The sequence below is a fragment of the Corapipo altera genome, unplaced genomic scaffold, assembly GCF_003945725.1.
Source record: "Corapipo altera isolate COAL_440 unplaced genomic scaffold, ASM394572v1 317, whole genome shotgun sequence".
In the NCBI taxonomy this organism is placed as follows: domain Eukaryota; kingdom Metazoa; phylum Chordata; class Aves; order Passeriformes; family Pipridae; genus Corapipo; species Corapipo altera.
The window spans coordinates 927,068-950,646 of NW_020884989.1; the positions used below are offsets into that span (position 1 = coordinate 927,068).

The 23,579-nt window shown below is 40.7% G+C and overlaps 1 protein-coding gene across 7 annotated transcripts in view; it reads right to left on the reverse strand.

Annotated features, from left to right (window-relative positions):
* Positions 1 to 23,579, reverse strand: part of BORCS5 (BLOC-1 related complex subunit 5) — a 75,866-nt gene that overhangs the window by 23,650 nt on the left and 28,637 nt on the right. For 6 of the 7 annotated variants that reach the window (XR_003531424.1, XR_003531423.1, XM_027666264.1 and 3 more), the window contains exons 3-4: positions 2,669 to 2,826; positions 609 to 689 (exon numbers count right to left, since the gene is read on the reverse strand). Coding sequence is in view for 5 of the 7 variants with exons in the window: in XM_027666264.1 (XP_027522065.1) it covers positions 609 to 689; positions 2,669 to 2,826 (239 nt within the window). In the remaining 2 variants the exon portion in view is untranslated. The remainder of the gene's footprint in view (positions 1 to 608; positions 690 to 2,668; positions 2,827 to 23,579) is intronic. The other variant, XM_027666265.1, reaches the window with a different exon arrangement.

Here is a 23,579-nt window from a genome sequence, read left to right on the forward strand (position 1 = left end):
TACACCCATCCAATGATGAATCGGTCCCAGCTGTTCTAACTAGGACACCCCTTCAAGGAAACACTTGGGTAAATGTATTTCCTCTTGAGAGAGAACAGTCACACCAACCTGGAAGCCACACAGATTCTACATTTAGGAGCAAATATGGATCCAGACAACACATTGCAAAGAAATTCTGGATAAAGTGGGAAATGGGATGGAGAGTGAAGCTATACTGTTTTGCTCCCTGAAGTTAAGGAATGCACAAATGTGTCTACTCAGATCTGCAGTAACTACTGTTATGCAGGCACTCCTTTTTTTCCTCAGCTTATTCTCTTTCCTGTTAAGAACCATTGTAATTCAGATTGTGTGCCAATTACAAACCATCACACTCAATTATGAGTTATTGAGGACCAATAAATTTACAGAAGTACTTCTGAGTTTTGACAGAATCCAGGAAACCTTTTTTCTGGTAACACAGACAATGAACAAAAGATATTTGCCCTGGGACATTTTGCCAAGGAAAGACTAAAAAAACGCTCCTGGCTGCAGGCAGTGAGAGTGTAGCACACTGTATAGTAGGACTATACACTGAGTATAGTCAGTGATAGTCTGAAAAGTGAACATACCTCAGACAAATGGTAGGGTATCAGGGACTGAAGCTCACCAACAGTTTGTAGGGAAGTTAAAACATCAGTCACTTGATAAGTCTGTTATCAGAAGAAACACTTTAAAGGTTACACTGTTAAAGGAAGGAAAAGGGAAATACTGGCTACCAAAATGAGGATTAAAGAATTTACTGTCCCAGGTCATGCACACATTATGCTTTTCATAATACCCTTTATTTTCTCTTTCATTTTTACCCTTTACTAGCGGCCAAAGCTTTGTGTACATGTCAAAACTAAATCACTGCTGACAAATGGGTGATGCCAAATGGGATTTCCTTTGTCTACATTTGTAACGAGAGACATACCCTGCTCTAGTTCAGCTGCACCCCTCGTTGTCAACAACTGTCACTGCTGGTTCGATTTAGTTCATCGAGCAGATCCCAAACAATTTGGAAAGAACAATTTAAGCCAACTGGGTCCCACCCAGCTGCTCCAGAACACACATGCAGAACAGCCAGTGCAATTTAAAAATTATTAGTGAATGAACACTAAAATCCAGCAGATCTGGCAGAGGGATTGAAAGCATCTGAAGTTACTTAAATGTTGCGGCCGAAAAAAAAAAAACCCACATCTGACTTATCAGTTCCCTGCATTGCAGAGTCGCCCATTTCTCCATCACTTTGTCAGAGGAGTCTGTTGTAAAGAAGCTAGTGATAATATCAGTATCATAATTTTATTTATTTTAGATGAAAAATAAGCACAAGCTTTACAAACTGGAAGAAAACCACCATAGCTAATTCGAAAGGGACTCTGCCACTTGCCCTATAGAAGGCAAGCCCAATTAATGCAGATTGTACTGGTGGAGTCTACAATGACTTTAAATCATGTCTATATTCCCTCTCTCACTTTAAAAGCCAAAAGAATTACAGTCTGCTTGGATTAACGCAGCACACTGTCATTAGGCTGGCAATTAAATCCCATTTCTGAGATTGTGTGATCTGAGTCATCAACATCTGCAAATATCTTTACATCTTGTGTAATAGCTGGCCTCAGATCTTGATATACCAAAATAAAAGGCCATTTTAATGGCTCCCATATTACTTTGGACTGAAAACTTCATGATGACAGCAGCTTCTCAAAACAGCCCATAAACCAAATTTATTATTCATTTTGTCATGTGGGGTTTTCTTAACTCTAAGCCAATAGAGCAACAACAAATCAAGGTCAGTGTTTATACTGCATGAATAAAAATTAACCACGTGTTCAAAATTTTTTTACTCTGTAAGGTATTTGGTCTCAATAACTTTTGACATATGCAGCATTCACCAATTCTTCTACACATCTGGGAGTATCTGAGAAAACACTCTCAAACAACATCTCCTCTCACGCCAGCCTGTCTTGACTTAAAAAAAAAAAAAACCACACAAAAAAACTGTCAGCCATTCTACTGCTTTCAGCATCAGTAATCACATATGAGAAAGACAGTTCAATTGCAGGATGCTCATCCCAGGAATTAATTTAATCCCAAACAGTATAATTCAATATTTAAACAGACCAGTGATTTCCAAATGATGGTTTATTGGTAAAAGCAACAGCACAGGAAGACCTTTTTGCCACACAGATCAGAAACGAGACAGCATGTTATGGGCTTTGAAAAGAAGCCTAGCTCTACAAATCCATTGAAGTACTATCTTCTCCAGCCATAGATGTTTAGATTACTGTTTCTTTCCTTAAATCAGAGCCTAACCATAAGACATAATAAAATGTATACTATGCTACCTTTAAAAATGTCAGTAATCTTTCACTTCTTCAAGAGTTTCTTGCAGCACTTGCCACACTAGAAGAACAGCCACTGTTTATAGCCAGGAATCACAGGGCATGACCAATAAACACACAACCCAACAGCAACCACAACGAAAAGCTGGAAACTTTGCTTGAAGTGCACACGTACAAAGTTTCTCTATGGAGGCTGCTTTGAAGCAGACTGCTGCAAGTGACCCACAGCCACTCAGAGCAAGCACCTGCACCCCCAGCATGCAGCCCCAAGCCCTTCCCCATCACAAGAGGACACACGACAGCACCTCCTTAATCCGCTTCACGAGCGCGTTCTGATCGAAGGCGACAGCTTCTGCGCACTGGTGAAGGTGATCCTGGTACCGGAGACACAGCTGCAGCACCTGCTGGGGGTCCAGCTTTTCCAGCTTGGTGTTGGTTGGAGAGGTCTGTCCACTGAGGAGTCCTACAAAGCAAAGGGAGGACCAGAATTAATCTGACTGTTCAGATTAAGTTCAGCTGCGATCCAAGAGACAGCTGAGCAACCCCAGAAGAAAAGATTTATGAGGGGTAGTGAAAAACTAATTCAGAATAATTTATGGATGTTTCCAATTTATAGCAGTGCAAAGAACAGTTTGCCATACAGCCTCCTTGACAGAAACTAAACAGACTCTAAGTGCAGGTCCATAATGCCCATCAGCTTGGTTTTCAGGGATACATGAGTCCTGTTTTTTCTCCTCCACAAGCAATCCTAAACTGTGAAAAATGAGTCTTCCCCTAATTTATGTATGCCAGAAGAGGAAGGAGTTGAGATCTGCATTTCCATAAGGGCACTGGACACAAACTATTTTCATAGAATCACACTGTCAAAACTAGAGCTCTAAAAATTCACTGTTCCCCCAAAACAAACCTGAATGAAAAAATGATCCACCTTAAGTTAATTTATTAGGTGAAATGTCTGTATTTTGTCCATCTTGCCTTTTTTAAAGCTTCAGAACTCTTTCACCTTCTAAGATTTTTCTTTACAATCTCAAAGACTAACAATGAACTTTTTTGTTTGTTTGTTTAATATGGAATTAAGATCCTTACCTACTTGCATGACCAGGTTCCACAAAAAGGCATTCAACTTAAAAGTGGGACACTGGTAATATCCAGAGGAGCAGAATTATTCAGAGAAATTTCTCCTGCCCATTGATTGTTGCCTACATAGTGCATCTTGAGAATGTCTGCTGAGCTCAACCACGTGTGTGCCATACTGACTGCTTTCCCCACAGCTGCTGAAAAAAAATGATGCTAAGCTCTAAGGCCATCCTTTTTTTTTTTTACTACTTCATTTAGTTACTTTCATTTCATTTTTCTTCAGCATTAGCACAACCTTTTTCTTGTTGGGACACCATCTGTAACAAACTGCACATACACACAAATATGCTTTTCCCAAAACATCCATCAAGCTATGTAAACTGAATCCATTGACTGCATGCATGTGCCCTCTAGGACTCTCATTTTACAGACCCACAGCAAATGTAAGCAAGTATTAAACTAAGCAATTAAAAAGTAATAAATGCCAGTTATTTGGATTGGAAAAGTTCTTCCAAGAATGTACCTCAGTGGGAAATGGAAAGTATTTTGAATGACCCCCTTGACTATTGGAGGCTACAACTGGTGACATCAAGTTCTAGCTAAAACCCAAGAACAATACAGAAACCAAGATGTAAGTCAGAAGTATCTTATGAATAGGAGAAAGTTAAAACTCTTTGAAAACATTTGAAGACAAAAATGAAAAAAAAAAACAACTAGTGCAGCAACTTCATCGGATACAATGAAGTAGGTTTACTTTTCATCAACACTTAACATCTTATTCTCTCAGGATGCTCAGATACCCTCTGCACAAAATCTTAAGATGAAAAAAAGAAAAAAAGGTAATTTTGTTTTACTAACTTGTCCACTACAACTGTGCTGCCTCAGTCAAGAGGTCAGGAGAGTAAACAGACACTTCACCATTTAGTCTCAAACCCATGTATGAGCAACAGTCAAATTATTTTTTATGTTTTGAAAAGAATAATCTCAAACAAAATCTTGGGTTCATCAATATCAGTTGCAAATCTTTCCAGTCTACTTTCAGCTAAAGTAAAAAGCTTTGATGGGAACAAACCCACTGAAGGAATTAAGACTTTTAAAAAATGTTTATGTTTTGTGTTCTAGTACTTCCTCATTTCATTAATTGTGATCTTCTATAATATGTTGTCAGGATGAATGTCCAAATAATGTTGTCAGCTTTTAATATGCTGCATGTTCACATAGGAATGAAGAGTTCACCATACACCTGAGGCAGTTATCTTGTTTCAGCACTGAGCAAATATGTGATGCTATCAACTAACTAATTTTCTTTTATAACTAATCTCTCACCAACTTCAAGAGGAAGAAGAAAATTAAACACTGTTTAGGAGATTTAATTAACTCAAAGTATGTACTTAGGCCAACTTATGCTGCTTGTGAGAATTTTGAAGAGGAATAGGCCAAGGACTATAAAATGAGCTAAGAAAGAACATGCTACTTAAACTTATGTACTTAAAACCTTTACACGTTACATAACGCTAAAAGAAAAATTAATAAACTGTAAGAAGCCTCTAATTCCTTATCCAGAAAAACACAAGCTCAAGTGAAGGGAGACATTCCCTATTCAGCTGGAATTCCTTCGTAAGAAGGCAGAGGTGGAAATACAATCCAGTACAAATGTTTGGACTAGCAGTAAAAAACAAACATCATGCTGCTTAAAGATAGACTATGGTATTATTTTGGGAGATGCAGTAAGAAGAAACCAAAGTAACTAGCTTCTCCAAAGACCTCTGGGGTCATACTGACAATGCCAGAGAACAGTTTAGCTTGGTTTCAAATTGAAAGAAAGGAAAAAGTACACCAAACAGCAAAAAAAAAAAAAAGGCACAAAAAATTTCTGCAGCCTAGCAGAAAATTCCTCTAGTCAAAAAGTCGATCCACCATTTTTTGTTGTTCACTGTAACTACTTACTACCCATGCTATAAGCACTAACATTTCTTAACTAACATTCCCCTCCCCTCCACTCTTGTGAGATCCCAGCTGGAGCACTGCATGCAGCTCTGGGGTCCCCAGCACAAGACAGACGTGGATCTGCTGAAGGGAGCTCAGATGAGTGCCACAAAAATGGTCAGAGGGCTGGAGCACCTCTGCTGTGAGGAAAGACTGGGAGAGTTGGGATTGTTCAGCCTGAAAAACAGAAACCTCCAGGGAGACCTTCAATATTTAAAGGGGGTTTGTGAAAAAGAGAGAGAGGGACTTTTTACCAGGGCCTGGAAGTGACAGGACAAGGGACAGTAGTTTGAAACTGGAAGAAATTTAGATTGGACATAAGGAAGACATTTTTTCCAGTGAGAGTGTTGAGGCACTGGAACAGAGAAGTTGGATGTCCAGTCCCTGAAACTGTTCAAGGTAAGGTTGGATGGGGCTTTGAGCAACCTATCTAGTGAAAGATAGTGAAAGATGTTCCTGCCTGTGACAGGATGGTTGGACTAGATGATCTTCAAAGGTCCCCTCCAACCAAAACAATTCTATGATTTTATTAATTCGCTGTACTTTATTTTTTAGCAAGCCAGGAGCTTTACTCCAAAAGAGCAGATGGTAACAGTAAGTCAGCTTGAAACCCGATGCAAGAGAGAGTGCAACCACTCAAATCCCAGTGGGGTTTTACCAGGGAAACCCAGGGGGTAGAAACGGATGCAAGGCTGGAAAGGACCTCTAGTGCCACAGAATCCAGATCTCTTCCCTTCCTCCTCTGCTCAGCAGCAGGCAGTGAGCCCAAACAGATTTAATGCAATGCCTCCTCCATGAGCTCTGCACTTAAGAGACAGCAGTGTACTTCCCTATGCCAATGAAAAACTTGAAACCCACAGGAAAAATCCTGACCTAAAAGCAAGACACAGAAAACAGAAGGGAGTTGAAAAGGGTGTTGATGGTGTCCTTTCTTCCTATATTAACAGAAAGTTGAGGAGATAGATCTAAGAGGCTCTAGGAATTCAGCACTGAGAAAACTTGATTTTTAGAGGAGAGAGATGGCCAGCACTGCAAACCTTATTTACATGATAATAATATAATGTATTATTAAACAACTGTCCTCTTGAAGATCATCGCGTTCTTCTTCAAGCATTTACCCACATTTTGAGCTCTCCACTGAACAGGGCCATCCCTCAGTGACTGCTTTACAAGCGGCCTGTAAGAGGATATGAGATCACATCTGTTGCAACAAAATATTTATTAGGAGGAGAAACAGAGGCCACTGAATGGTCCGGGCTCGCTCCTGGAACATGCAGAACTGGAACCTGGTCACCAGCACATCTCAGAGCAACTAACCATTGAGGTACTACCTCCTCTTCACGGAGGAAAGGGTGTTCCTGTGATTTCTTCTGGGTGATTATCAATCCCTGGCCCTCAAAAGCACAGTTCTGCTCTTAAATGAAAAGAAAACAGCATCTAAAGCTTTTATTTCTTATTAAATGGAATACTCATTTTTCAAGCTGTTGGGTTTCTTCCAAAGAAGGAAGTACACCAGGAATCATCTCTGCACTGTCTGAAACCTTGAGAAGAGGCTGCTTGGAACATGAGTGATACAACATACCCCAACTTGATAAGGAAAGGCAGCATGGGGGGCTGTCGTAGCTTGGAGAAAACAAAAATGGGGACATGGGAGAAGAACTACTGTAGAGCTTTAGTGCATGAACAAAAAATATTTTGGCCAAACATGTACAGTCCTGGCTATCAAATTACTCCATAAAACAAATAAGATGACAGACCACCTTATGTGTCTGCCACAATGAAAAGAAGTCAAAATCTTCCACTTACTCTGGATACATCTGATCAGTAAACAGCAAGCTGATGGACGTGACAAACAGCAGCCGGGACAAAGACAGATTCACATTTCTAAAGCACAGTGGTGCTTTAGAAAAAAATAATACAGCAAGTATGTCATGCATAGAGAAATATCATATATCACTACAAAGCTAGCTGACCCACAGACTTGACAAATCTGTTATTGTTTCCATATTCCTTGGCAAAGCAGAGGCATGTTAAAACCATTTTCCTCCTACTTAGTTATCTCCTTGTTGGTTCCAGGTCAACATACACTTCCAACAAATCACATCCTACCGAGCAGAAGAAAGCTGTTAGTTTAAAAAGCATTTTTATGACTAGAAGTGAAATTCTTGAAAAAAAGCTCTTCATGCAATACTGATTCTATATATAGAGAGAACATAGTACCCTACCATAGTTATGTTCTGCTACTTTAATGAGCAATCCTAACAACTCCTTGAGCACTTTCCAACCTGAAAAGTATTAATATTTCTTTTTGACTTCTGTATTTCCACTTATCAATCCCCTTTTCAATCAGTAACAGCAGGCATTACAAAATAGGTCCAGAGTTGTTAATTTATTATTACAGACAGCAAAGCACATGATGATATGGTCTCTAGTTTTAAGGCCAGAAAGGGTTGCTGTCATCAACTAAACAATCTTTCTGTGGAATAAGAGAGGACTTTTAAAGTTACACTTTCTTAAATCAGACCAGAAGTCTACATTGCTCAGAATACTGCTTCCAACATCTGACAACAGTGGACATTTAGGAAAAAAAACATCTTTATCAGTTCTTCTTCTCCCTCTTCTGCAACCTTCCTGCCTCTCACAGTTATTTCAGACTCAAAATATTGTGCTCAATGGATACTTGAATTTCACTAATACTTTTTGAAAAGTATATATTTATCTCCACAATATCCTGTGGCAATAAGTATGACGCTTATTTCCATAGCATGAAAAGAACTTTTCTCACTTGCTTTACACTTGCTACTCTGTAATTGTGCTATAACACAACAGAAATCTGTGGAACAGGGTGAACTTTATCCCACTGTCTTTCCAAGCTCAAGAACCCCATTGATCAGGCTCCTCTCCCACAGACGACTTAATTTCTCTGATTACTTCTGTAATACTTTCAAATGCCTCTAACCTGAGTCCTGACTTCCCTCTTTAAAAGCCAAGTCAATTCTTCTACAGCATATAATGGTCACACCTCTAACAGTCCAATTGCTTTTGTAATGCTACCCCTTTGCAGGACCTGTTGAATCATCGACACCCTTTTTAAGAGCATGCATTATGGTGTGCTGCAGTCCGAAAGGGGAGGATGGGACCATGGCACAGCACAGGTCCGGGACACGCGGGTGGGATGGAGGTGGAATGCTTTAATCACGCGTACACCCGGTCTTTTATCAGCTCGGGAGGGGAAAGGGCCAGAACATAGGGCGAAGCATTAGACAGACAAGCGGGGGGGGACAAACCATGGATAGGATAGGGACATGGGCAAAATAGGGAGGAACCGGGGAGAGAAGGGGCGAATGGAGGCTGTCCCCTCTCTGCAGCTTCTCCAGCCAATCGGCAGAGAAACAGAGGAGCAGGGAGGCGAACAGGCCGGGACATGCCCGGGAAATATAAATTCTGGGGAAGCATACAATGTGTATATACATAACTGTAAAGTCTGTATCATAAAGTCCTTTCAATCACTGTACATCTTTTTCCACTTCTGAGATTTTCCCCATTCTGATTCCTGATCCTTCACAATGGTGTATTGCACATTATGGTGTATTGCACACTCTTCTCCCAAGATCAAGGTTAAGTAAAGTAACACATTACACACCACGAGTAGCAATGGCTTGTCAGCTTTACAGAGGCGTTTCCTGTTTCTGGTACCTGTTTCTGAAGGCTTATTACTGTGTACATTACCATTTTTTCTAAAACCTCTTCTGTGAACACTTCTCATTCATCCTTGTAAAGAATGAAGCTTTTTTGAAAGTCTCCTCTTAGGACAATCCCACAGACTCTTCAGCAAGCTTCTAGAGAACCTAAAAAGCTTTTATTAAATATACAAAAGTTAAAAGCTGTTTTGAAGGTATTTCTGTTCTGGCTTTCTGATGACTTCCCATTTAACCTGCTAGAGTTTGTAATCTGTTGCTCTCCTAATACAAGTTTCTTTTTGCCTGTTTTTTGTCTGTTTTGGTTTCGTGGGGTTTTTTTTGGTTTTTTGCGTTTTGGTGTATGGATATCTTTTTGCCTACAGGTCCCTTCACACTGCTTTAACTACACTGTTTCTGCCTCTCCCATCCTTCAAAACCACTTGTGCTGCCTGAAACTTATTTCAATTGTTCCCAGCTTCTCCTCATGCTCCCCTCATTTTTTATGATACTCCTCTTCATAAAATTAATCCAAGATAGTAAAACTTTTGCAGCTTTTCTATTCCTCATTGAATTTGAGTAGACTACAGTTACTAGAGTACACACTAATATACAGTTATACACTATATATAATAGAGTAATTTAATTTACCCTCACTAAGACAACATTGGCTTAAGCTTAAAAAGAATTAGTGTTTTTCAAGCCTCCAGAAATTTTTCTGTGTTCGAAATCAACCCCACAACTTCCCTCATTAAGCACTTCTAAAGCTCTAAGGTAGAAGATACCCAGTCTGGTCAGCTTCTCAATTAAAGTCTGGCCTCATTGGCCACAGATTAACTATTACAGTTGCCTTCCCTGTTGCTATTTGCATGGGAAGATTGTTTTGCCAGTACTTTCAAGATTCTTAAGTACCACAAGAAACAGAAAAAACAGATGACATTACATCCCTAAAGACAGTCTTGTTTCTTGACCATTGCTGCTTGCACATGTTTGGACGCAGCAATTTGCCATTAGCTGAAATAGTGAGCTCATTTCCATATATGCTCCATGCAGGAGCACTTTAATATACCTACTGAAAAGAAATAATTGCACATCTATGTGCAGCAGAATACAAGGTATTAAAATATTTGCAAACAGATAATGTAATCAGATTTACAGGGCTCTTACTGACTAAATGCTTTGAATACTAATTGCATGCTATCTCTCTCATTCTTGAAGACTAAGAAAAGACTAGATTTTCAGCAAAGCCTGAAGAATCAGAACAGCTTTTTTGAGGGTTGTTTTGTTTTGTCATAGGTTTTCTGCTGGTTTGTTTTTTGTTTGTCTGGTGGGGGGGGGGGGGTGTTGGTTGGTTGGTTGGTTGTTTTCAATAACACCTGAGTTCAGAAACATCAATACACTCAAATTTGAAAACCCAAGCTGCCCTTAGGAAAAGGGCATATTAGGAGAAAAAAAAATAAAGAAAATAAAAAATAAAATAAAAATAAAATCATTACTATTCACACAGAAATCTTTAAGCTGAAATGTGGATAACCACACGATCTCTTTTACAGACCAGTTTATTTTCTAAAAACCTCATTGATAAAATACCTCGTAATAAAATACGTATTCTCCCTAAAAAAACAGAAGTTGGCTTTGTCGCCTGTGTATTTTCAATTCCTTTGAACTTTAATGGGGTAACACAATGACTGTAGGCAAACTGAATAGCTATTGTATGAGCAAAGAACACATTTGTATTGTTGCAAGGAATGTTGGCTGTAACAGCAGATTTTCTCTCTACTTTGGAGTCGGTACCATGTGATCATTTACTTCTGCATGGGTGACAGATGGGCTGAAGACTCTCATCTTGTCATATCGTTTAACAGGCAACTTTTCTGACCATAGAACTCAAATATGCCCTCTATATGAATATTCCACCTGCACCTCTAAAAGCCCTGTGAGGTATGGCCTGTAAGACATATAAATCACCTCCCCTTTTATTCTTCCACTATGTGTCTTAAAAAACAAACATTAAGAGGATTCAAGACATTTAGGTTTCTATAAAAACACAGTTTGCTACAATTCTAAGACAAAACCCCCACACTCTTACAGATTTCCACCTATCAAGGTCACATAACTTACATTAGAAGAACCTCTGATTCAGAGGGGGGGTTGTTGTTATTGTTATTGTAATTTACACTAAACAAGTATTTGTTTGTGATACTTCTGCTTTCCTACTGAGTCTCATTTTTGCTTAGGACCATATTCTGAAAAGATTTCTCTATATCATTAAAGCTTTCTCCTGTCACATGGGGATGACTATACATAACCAATAAAGTGCACACAATTTTTTGCACCATTGAAGCTTGCAGCTTTTCTCATCCATACAGCAGTTAGCACTATGAAGCCAAATCATGACCAGAACTTTGAAGACTGCTGCAAAACACACGTCTCAGTAATGCAAAAAATTTCTAAATTAAAATTTTCATTTAAAAAGAAGTAAAACTGAAAGAAATCAGAAATGCTACTTCATTTAAATTGTTAGAAAGCTGAATGTACAAAAGGAGAAAATAGTGCACCATCTGCATGTGCTGAGAGTTAAGTCTGCAGTCACTTAGATATGCCTCTGGAAGCACAAAACTGCCCAAAAACTTCAAAACGTTGCTAGAGGTTGTCATAAAATTGGAAGCTTCTTTTGAAGCTTCATGTAGGGAAAAAGGTACACAGTACACGCTGACATAAAGCACACAACTGCACTTCGTCAACTAAAAGCAGCCAAGATCCTATTCAGTCCATCTCCCCACTGATTTTTCACTTCTAGAGAGCAGAAGTAATATGGAAAAGAAGCATTTTTGACTACACAGTTGCAATATTGCATGGTCAACTTCCTGCAGCAGACTTCAAAATATAAAAATAGACATGAGGCATGAAAAAAAGGATGGGGTAATTCACAGGGAAATGAGAGATGATGCTCTTGTGTTATGCAAATAAATTGTATTTACTCTGTAACAACTTTTTCTTTAAAAATCACACCAAGAGAGACCCAAGACCTACCATCATCTGATTATACAAGCACATCATATCCACAGGCTACAACTGACCCTGTTATTCTGAGTAGTCTGAAAACCCAAAAGCCAAAAGACTAACATCATCTAAAAAGATGAAGAATTGAAACACCAAGAGATTAGATGATTTATCTGAGACCACATGGAAACTGCTGTTCCTTGGTCTAACGATTTCACTGCTAGAACATCCCTCCCCTTCTCTTGCCCTCAAATACCAAACGCCAGCGGGGCAGGCAGCAGCAGAGCCTGCTTTTCTACAGCACCATAAGGGTTGAGCACTGAGCATTGACACAATCTCTCCCACATAGATTCTCAGACATCTAATAAACGTTCATAAAAACCAGAGCTTAATCAACAGCTTCTTCCTTCTGACTCCCAAATTCATGCTCCATGGAAGGGAAGATCCAACTTCCACCTTCCTCATCACACACCTAACCACAGCGCTTGCACAGAAAATTATTCACCTCACTAAAACCACAGAGAACTAATACAGTGGTTTTCTTTTTCCTCTTGGGTAGCAAAACAAATCAGAGCACCAGAGCAAATACCAGAGTTAGTCCCAGGAGAGGAGACAGGAGAGAGGGAAGAAAGGACAGAGGGAGACTTCTTTGTTTTAGCAGCAGCAAGATGTCACTTCAATTATTTTATGCATGCAAAGCATTGAGTGACTCTCAACTTTACCTGTCCGCCCATCCTCCTTGACATAATGGAATCTTAACTATCTTTTGTATCTCTCTCTCTCACTGCAAAGCTTGGCTGAGATTTGCTAGCAGTTGCAACATTTTCTAGGCTGTGGATGAAAGTGAAAAGGGACAGTAGGATCAAATAAACTCAATTTCTTTTAAACAAAATTTTTAAAAAATCTACAACTTAACACTCATGTAGTTGTTTCTATTATTAGTAATAAAGATTAGCCTCACAGCAATCTTTATTTTATTTTAGGCAAAAGTGCATGGATATTCATCCCCATGACGTAGCCCATACTAGCAGAAAAAAAATCCCAAACCCATGTTTTGTGATTTAGAGAGCGGGTGACATGTAAAGTCCCCTCTGAGCACAAGGGCACCCCCACATGAAGCTGAGGTACATTTGCTATTCCACAATAACCAGCCTGAGTACACACAGTAATCCAAAGTAAATTCAGTCGGGACAGAGTACACTGTGCTGCTTTTACAAAGAGGTAAAAGCACACATACGGGCAATTACTACAGAACAGCTGAAGTGCTGCAAGGCTGAGTTCACAATGTAGTTTTCTCCATGGGAACTTATTCATAGGCCTTGTGCCTGAGACCATGTTACAGGAAAGACCATTTAAGGCAAAATGGCCAGTCACCTCAGGCTCCGAGCTTACATCTATGGCATGCCTGCAAACGAGGTAGGCTTTTTCATCAAGTACCACCTTTTATTAGACTAACTGACATTGATGTCTGTTAATTTTCTCCAAACTTCTGGGCATTTTCTACAGTTGTAGAAATGTACAAATGTAAATTTCAGAGTTTTGTTTGCAATTTACTGCCACAGCATGGTAAAGCAAAAGACTGATGAACAGGCCATTTACTTACAGATTCAGCAAGTCCAAGACTTCAGTTTTCTTTTCCACACATGGAGAAAAATGTTTTAAAAGTGGCAGAGAAAACTTTAAAGATAGTTTCACTGAAAGAGCTCCTTCTAAGTATGTAAAAGAATCTGTCGGTGAAACATTTTATCAACACTTTTTAATTGCAAACGAAGCACGGTGCTGATGCTGGTAAAACCATCGTTTATATACACAAAACACAAGGTACATATCAACACTTTTCGTTTACTACCCATCAGTTTTGTGTCATCACAAAAAAGTAGACAATTGTGGTTTGTTTTTTTTTATTTCCTCAAAGGGAATTTCTGTATGAGATTGTCTTAGTTCCAGCCAGGACAGGGTTGATTTCTCTAACAGCCAGAAGGGGACATGGGCAGGACCCAGATGTTATTCAATATTACCTCATGTCATTGCCAGAGGTAGGGGAAGGGAGTCTCTTTCAAGGAGAATGGGTGCCTTCTTGTCCAGTAAACACAGCAGAGGGAGTGACTGCTTGGGTAAAAACAGCCCTGAGCCAGAGAGAGCAGTCAGAGCTAGTATGGCTGCAGTCCTGCTGCTCTTTGGTGAGCTTTTTGCATGTGAATCACACTCTCTGTTGGTTTTCTTATGTCCAGTAAGTTGTTCTTATCTCAAGAACCCACTATTGTGGGAGCCCAAACCCAGTTTTCAGCAAAGGAAAACAAGGGTTGACAAAAACCTCCTGATCTGAAGGAGCTGGACCCTTCTCACAAGAGCTGTTAAAAGTTCTACCTTATGGATTAAGCCTGGCTCCAGCAGAAATCAGAAAGGACTCTTGAGATGATTGTATCAGACCATGTCTAAACCCCTTTAATCCCTTTCCCCCTATGTAATCTTGGTTAAGGGAAATATTTAACCCACTGGGAACGGTAGTAAAAACTTGTGTAATTCCCTAATTAACACAGCTCGTCCTCTTCATTAACATGTCCAACCTCAGATACCTTGAAAATACTGTTTTTGTGTTCAATAAACTATTCCAGTTCCCCCATACTGGGATCGTGTCTAGCTTTTATTTTTCAGACCACCACTCACTATCTTTACCATTTGTGCCTCCAATTCTCTTCTCCATCCCTGCTGCAGAGGGGAGAGGGTGGGAGGGGCAAGTGAGCAAGCAGCAGAATGGTTTGGAGTCTCAGCGGGAATGCTAAACTGGGGAGCACCATTCCTATACCACAACAGCCTTATTTGGTACCCCGTGTGAGGCTCCAAGGGTTGAGATAACAACAGATCTGCCCAGAGCAGGTTGGAAACAAATTTATCTAAGCATCTGTCGTATTAAGTACAGAACCGCTGGTCACAGTGTTGCTTGGTCTGTTCACGTGGATGTGGTACCTCACCCTGCATATATTCCGTATGTGCCCGTTCCAGTGCACTTTTCCAGAGCAGGGAAAGGGATCAGGATTCCTTTGTTGCTGTACTGTGGGATATCACTTTATGACACCAAGGGCAATGAGGGTCATTTGGGATGTGTTGCTCTCCTACCATTACCTTGGGTGCTACTGTGATGTGTCCATTAATAATTGTCCCCAGCCTGTGAGGAGAACAGGGGAAGATGATTTTCCCCAAGCTTTTCACCCCTTTTCCTCCCTCAGGAGGAGAGAGGAAACAGTTACAACAGCTTTGGAGGATTTTGAGTTTCCATTGGATGTTCAGGAAAGCATGCTTTTGTTGCTAGGTCTACCAGGTCTCCTCAGTGCAGTCCACACCACGTTTAGAGCTACAAAAGAGATTCTTAGGAAGGCTCGTCAGTTGAGAGGAAGAACAATCACTGCAGGAAATTCTTCAAGGATAAATGCTGCTCCGGTTTCCAGTGGGCAAGTCCTCAGAGAGAATAGGGGAGCTCACGTTACTTCAGATCCTCTTGAAGGGACCTTCAGGTCACATTTACAACAAGTGAGCAACAAGTACTATGACCAGGACTAAAGGGGCCCTGTCTCCAGCCAGGAGGAGGAAAGGAACCATCAGATCTATTGGACAGTGTAGATCCAATGGCACATCAGACCCACACGAGTATAAGGCTTTAGTTGACACCAGAGCACAATGTACCCTGATGCAATCAAGATATGTATGGGCAGAATCCATCTCTTTTTCTGGGATGACAAGGGGATCCCAACAGCTGCTTGTACTGGAAACTGAAGTGAGCCTGACTGGAAGTAAATGGCAAAAACACCTCATTTTGCATATGAATCACTCCCTCTCTTTTGTACACTTTTGTTATTAATATAGTTGCTGTTACTGTTCCTTTTCTTATCTCATTGCTGTTTCCAGTAAATTGTTCTTACCTCAACACGTGATCTTTGCCTTTTGTGCCTCCAATTCTCCTCTCCATCGCACCACTGGGATAGGGAGAGCAGCAAGCGAGTGGCAGTGTGGTTTGGACAGTCTCAGTGGGGGCACTAAATTGTGGAGTACCATTCCTAAACCATGGCACAGCTCAAAACTCATTGAGTGTTAAACTTAAGTTCTATTACTTCTCTTCTGGTACGCTCTATATCCTCAGTTACAACTGCAGCCCCAAACCTGAAGAGCTTTAATGACAGCACGTTGCCATAATAAAAATAACATCATGGCCAAGAATTATGGTCATTGACTATTTTTCAAGAGTGCTATCTAAAATGTACATTAAAAAAGTACTGTCCAAAATATACTATTGACATGTTCTGGCCACAGGTACTAGCAATAGTAATTTATCTCTACTATGTGCATTCAGGAAAATATGGCGAAGAACAAGACTAAATTTGTAAATGCAACAGAGTTGACATTTTCTACTTTTATCTTCTTTTCTCACATGCAGCCCTGTGACGGAACACAATTCAGGATGGAGAAAAGCATGCAGCAATTGGCAGGACTTTCATATGGACGTTGCTGTTATTGTGTGGTTTCATTGTATTCATGCTGCGCGGTGCACAACTGCACATGCCCAGGCCTGCCATGAGATTGCCTGCTCCCTGCTTCCCCCACTCCTCCCCCTTTTGCCTGTGCCCTATTCTGATTTGCTCCCCTGTTTGTCTGCCTGATAGCCCACCCTATGTTCTGCCCCTTTTTCCCTGGCAGGACGGTTAAGAATCGGGCACACGCCTGAATAAACAAGTCTGCTTGCACCCTTTCTGGTGTCCTGTCCCCCCTTCGGACCACGAAACAGCCCAACTGACCACTCGGCAATTTTGCTAGCAATATGGGCTGCCATTTCGCATCCAAATTTTAATTTTGATGATACTTACTTCTTCTCTGAAGGCTTTACTAGAGAATCAGCAGAAATGGCTGCACTACTCAGGAGTAGCAAGGTCCAAGTGGGGCTGATAAAAAGTTTTAAATCTTATAACCCAATCATACATGACTCATATAGCGTATACTGCACAGAAATTAAGTAATCATTCCTTACCTTTTCCTATAAAGAGTTTAACTGGATTCTTTTATTAAGCTAAGTGGTTACCAACTAGAAAGTACAATTGAGCAAAGAATAGAGGTCTATCCACCACTTTTCTCTGTTCAGGACAAAGCAAGGAAGCATTATCTTGGGAAGCATCACTTTGGGATGCTCTCAGATAATTAAACTTCCTTCTTTGGCAACTTCACTTCCCAAACAGCACAGAATTATTCAGAAAGATTATCCTACCATCTGTGATTTCGTCTGTGAAGACCTATTGCTGTTGAAGTCTGAACCAATGTTTTCATCCCTGACCTAGCTCTCCCACCTGTAGGTTTTTCTGCCTATCTTTCTAATTCAAGTTATCCAAACTCAAGTGCTGATGTACTTTTCACAGAATCACAGAATCCCCAAGGTGGAAGAGACCTTCAAGATCACCTAGTCCAATCATTAATCCAGCACCACCATAATTACCCCTAAGCCATGTTCCCAAGTGCCACATCCAGATGCCTCCTGAACACTTCCAGAGACAGTGACTCCCCCCCACCATTTTCTTATTCTTTCTCAATCTGCTTTGATTCTTTTCCCACATCCATTAGTACTGATTTTAGAAGTGATTCTAGGGATAAAATAGATTTAATTTTCCCATCAGTATTAGTATCTAAATAAGTATTACTTTTACCAGCATTGTATTGCAACACAAGGGTATTTTCCCTGACCAGAAGGACACATGGAGCTGGCATGAAATTATAACAACTAGATTTAGGATATTGAAATTATTTGAAAGCTGAGTTGAGAAGGAGATAATACACCACCTCTTTTACTTCTTATGTTGGTTTTAAAAAGCTGAGCAACTTTTAAAGACTGCTTTAACTGCCCCTTTTCAACATTTCCAGCCCATGGTTTTTAAAAAGGGCCAGTTCACCCCCTTCTGCAACCCAGGCAACCCAGCACCTCTGAGTTCCGTGCCAAACAAAAACCTTCCCCCACAGTGATGTGGGTGGTGTGGAATAAACAAAACTTCACCCTTATCTCTGTAACTAGGACACTTCAGACTGTATTTTTAAAAAAATTAATCATTCAGCTTTGTGGGCCTTATTAGGGCACCTAAAATATTCAAAAGTTACACAGAAGGAAGTGGCCTACTGTGCTCTGTACTACCTCCATATTTATATAATCTTCTCTCAAATACTGTCAAGCGGCAAAGTGCCTTGAAGAAAGACAAAGCACAATAAGGGATCCTTAGCACAAAGTGCTTTAAAATCCCGAGAGAAGCAATTAAAAAAAAAAAAAATCAAGCAAATTGCACCTCCTCAGCTTACATACCCTTTGCACTTTAGTAAATGAACTCACTAGGTAAAACATTATGAGAGAGGATCATCTTACTATTAAAATAAGCTCCTACTTAAGTAAGCTTGGAATACCTATGCTATAGTTTAAATTCTCTTCTTGAATTTCCCCATGCCAACATGGGGTTTTGGGGGGTAAAACTCACCAATAGCACCGTGTGGTCCAGCAGCTGCTGGGGACCAGCCACGGAGAGGGGGGAGGAGCAGACAAGGGGAGAAGACAAGATTCCTGAAGTAAAAATACCTCTTTTATTGTTTGGTTGTTGTTTCATTCTGTTTTGCTCTCCGTTTTTAGTAAACTTTATTCATTTCTACACTTTTGCTCAAAAGTCCCATCATTTCGGATCTGCATAATTTCAGTGGGGAGCGATTTCTATTCCATCACAGGTCCTGCCTCCACGGCACACACTGTCTTTAAACCAAGACACCTCATTTGTGTGATCTTGTCCTAATAGGTAACCTGGAGGGAACTGCAACCCAGGAGTACCACTTTAATCAGTTACAACAAGTAAAAGCACAGGGTTATCACACCTGGGAGCTTCTTGAGCCTGGGCTCCCCACGCTGGAAGACAATGACTCAAGTCTCAGCATGGCCATCAGCCTGGGGAGACGCATCTCGGAGCCAGCCCCACAACTTCCACATTCCAGCTCCACCAGGCACGTGCATAATTTCCCTGCAGTTAGAAATACCCAGAATATGGCAATTAATTTTTCCTTCCACTTAATGCCCACTCAACACAGTACAGCTGTAAAAACATCCCCCTTTATTTTTTATTTTTGTATATACAGTCTCCTGATGGTGTGCTCACACATAGCATGAACCTCTTTCCTAAGTCTGTCATGGAAAGTATCAGTCATTTTCCAGCCAAACTTCACTTCTTCACTCTAACAGTTCTAAATATGTGGTAGGTAGAGTTTTGTTCATCCTAAATCACGTCTCTCTCAAGGTACTTAAAAGGTCCATTACAAGATTTATAAAGCCTTCCTAGCTGGAAAACCTCCAACCAGCTGGGAAAAGTCCCCTGTTCCTATTAAAGAAGACACACTTCTCAGAACCACAACCTGAGTTGATTTTGGGGTGCTCTGCCGCTGAAAAGGGGATTAGTCTTCTTGCTCTGCCACCTGTCTTTGCCATGCAGACCAGGCCCCATTCTTGTCCCAGTTCTGGTTCTCACTAAGCTCCTCCACAGATGGATTCAGCTCATCAACCTACCTAAAAAACTACCTACTTGTCGCTCCCAGCCCACCAAGCCAAATGAACTCACACGGGGGGCCAACAGGCCTCAGCAGCAGTACACAACACAAAGCCATAGGTATGTCCTTTCTCCTCACAGCCCTTAGATTGACTCTCCCACTCTGGGGATTATCTGGAGACAGACACTCTTCCACAGTCTGGGGCAGAGTTTTGGTATGCAAAACTATAAAAGCACGGAACTCACCCTTGACACCCTCTTACTACAAGAGAAAGAAAAATACATCATTTTATGGACATATACGGCATCAGAACACCACCAATAAGAGTAATTATTGGTACATGAGGACATACTAATTCCACATGCTTCTAATACTAGAAAATAAGCAGAATAGCCAAACAAAACTAAAAACACAGAATAGTTACTCAGCTGCTGAGTATTTTATCTGCTATGGCTTTAAAAAAAAAAAAAAAAACCACAAACAAACCAGACTTCCTGACTCAGTTTATTTTTAGAGAAACTTAACAGCATTTCAATTAACACATCTCCATCGGGTACTGCTCGTGCACAAAGTCAGTTTCAACTCTTGGTGAGGCTCCAGCACTCTAAGCTTTCTAATGATTAATGAGGGGCCTGAATGGGAGTGCAGAGCTGCGAGGCTCGGCCACTGCAGCTTATGCCCTGAGAAGCAAGGCTTGCCCCCCTAGCTCAGGCCTCCTGCCACAGCAGAGGGGCACCACTCACCTCCTCAAACCCAAACACTGCCACGGGACTGCTCTGCCAGCAGTACCCAGGGCCCCTGAACCCTGCAGCATCCATGAGGAGCCACCAAGCAAGACAGAAGCAGCCAGACACCCCTCCCACAGCATATCACAGGGTAGAAAGCCACCTCAAGAAAACCACTTTGTTTAATATTTACATATATATATTATACACACATACATGCCCATAAAACTCATTTTCTATTCACTGAAACAACTTGGTTTGTTACACTGGCAGTATTAATTCTTATGTTCTGTGCAGAATGTTCTGACTTCAGAAAAGAAATAAAATACCAGGAAGGGATGACCTGTAAAGGCAGACAGCCTTGTTCCCAGGCAAATATTCTTTAAGTAGAGAGAAGAATAAAAAAAGAAAAAAAGCATAATACTTCCAAATTAAGTTTCCATGATCATACATGAAAACAATTGAAAATTAAACATTTGGTGAGATATTATGTGCATTTGCTGCTATTTTAAAGAATAGAGAAAAAGTTCTTTTTCACTACATTTGGCATTTTTAAAGCTCTTAAAAGCAACTTGTAGAGTCTTAACATCCCCGTGAGACAGCATCTAAGACTTTTTGCTTTTCAGATCACTGAAGATTGAATAAAAGATCACATTCCAAGTTGGTGTTGCACATGAGACAGAGCTGGGCTGCTTCTTCCCAGCAATTTGCCACTACAGTTTCAACAGATAAAGGTTCAGCAGTGGCACTTGCAGGGTAAGGGGGGTAAGGGGTGCCCCAAACAGCCCCAGAAGGGGTCCCCCCACACTCCCACTCACCCCCCTTCCCAAAGGGTTGTGTGCTGCTGACTCAGCCACCCTTTTCCAGGCTTAGCCTATCCTACAAACAGTATTATCCAGGTCTATGCGACCTCTAACTCCTACATCTACCACTGATTTACTCTCAGGTGATTCTGACATTAGGTTCTCTACATCTGCCAGACGCAATCCATACTTTCTTAGGTTTCTGATGAAAGTGGTAGACCTTGCATACTTAAACTTTGCTCCCATTAGGCACCAGTAATGTCAGGATGGATGCAAGACCTGCAGCTATTAACAGAAAGTAGCTGCTCCAGATGCTGTGTTTGCATAGGGTCCTATATAAACAAGGCTGTTTGCTAACTTCATGGATACCTTACAGATGTTTGTAAAGCTATAGGCTGCTCATAGCAACTTATGTACGTGGTGAAAATGAGGAAAGAGTATATATACAACACTTCACATCTATACTGCTAGAAGGCTCAGCACTGGCTCCTATTTCAGCCTAGGAGAGCTCTTTTCTAGTTTAACTTGTGCCTCTTTAGAAATGGTCTGCTCTGAACTAGAATGTATGAACACGAACAGAGCAAACACCATATAATTTCTATTTTTATTATAAGTTTTAAAATAAATAAATTTTTTAAAAGCCCTGTCGTTCTTATGCTCTGCAAGAGCATTCATACAGGGGACAACCAGTAGTAGGTGTTTCAGTACAGACAACTTCTTAATTAGATGCTGTTAAAGGTTTAACATGCTTTTTTGCTTTTAGAAGACTCTTTGTTTTGTTTTTAGAAACAGTTTTTTATAAAAGTGCTCTATCAGAACATCCACTCATCATATCTACATCTTTTTGGAGGTGCTTTCCAAGACCACTCACCTTCAAATTCACCAAATACCAGTAGTTACTTCTTAGCTTCAGAGTGGTACCTGCTGAAAGGCAGCTTTCGCTGTTCTGATGCCTGTGTGGTGTCTCTTTTTCTACAGAGAAAACTCTGCACTACTCAAAGTATAAAATATGATGCAGCTTTAAAAGAAGACTATGCAGAGATTGAGGGTGAGGGGAGGTCCTCCTATTCATTGGACAGGCACTGAAACTACCAGAGGTCACAAAAGCTGAACTTCTTTATTCAAGCAAAAATTCCCACTGAAGCCAAATGAAGTTTTGTTGAACGAGGCCCACAGGAATAAGCCTATAGTACACTCTTGACTGGGAGCAAGTCAAAGCAAATTATGCAACAGCTGTCAGGAATCTGTACACAGCTCTTCAGAGCCACAGTGTAGGAGGAGCCCTGAAGCATCCTTAACCTTTGTCTATTTATGTCCCAGCACCGAGACCCCTTCCAACAAAACAACCCATGCTTTAATATATTTTTATTACCCCAATTTATAGCAAACAGCACTCTCTTCCTCTTCTTTCGCCTGCCCTCCTTCCCACCCTTCCCTCTCCTTCCTCTTGCCGTGTTGTGCTGTTTATGTGGAAAAAAATGAGCTTCCACCCTTGCCAAGAGTGACATCAACTCATTCTTATCCAGTGATGTCCAGCAGAATCTTCCTCTGATAAACATTTGCTCAGTGTCAGAGCCCCAAGGTTACTGACAGCATTTTGTTTTCATTGTTGCTTGTTTTCTGACACTTTGCTGCTTGTTACACATTAAAATCCTCCCCCCTCCATGTCTTCGACCTGGAGCCAGAGTGAGGCGGTGAACAGGACATTCCTCCATGCTTACCCAGGTCTTCCCACCACTCCTCTCCCTCTGAAACAAGAGTCTGTTTGTCTCTTTATGAACAATAAAAAGCTGATACTGCAGAGAAGCAAAAAAAAAAAAAAAGGAAAAAACATGCAAAAAGAAATTCAGGAGTGCAAACCTACATATTTTTAAGCTTTGTTTTCTCTTTTTTTTTGTACAGATTTCCTTATATCCTTTCCTAGCATGCCCTAAAGTTAGTGAAGAGACATAGCTGATTAATGGGCTGATGTACCTTCCTCTGCTTGCACAGCAGCACTCCACCAAGACTCAGCAATATTTGCTCAAATAGGGCATCTGTGCTATGTCATGCTTCTGGGCTCCTCCCACCTGATCAAGAACCTCAGATGTTTTCCTCTTCTCCTCTCCCTCCTTTATCCATTGTCTCCTCATAAGCCACCAGCTTTCTGGAGAAAGGGGAAGCAAATGATCCTTTTCCTTTCATGTTTCCCTAACATGTTATCCAAGTTAACATTTATCTCCTTTATCCATCCTCTCCTCACAAGCTACCAGCTTCTGGAGAAAAGGGAAGCAAATAATCCTTTTCACTGTTCCCCTAACATGATATCCAAGTTGACATTTAACCTGTGCCTTCAGACAACTAGTACAGAATGAGATTCATTACTGTCTGTCCCAGCGACATGGAACCCATGAATAATCT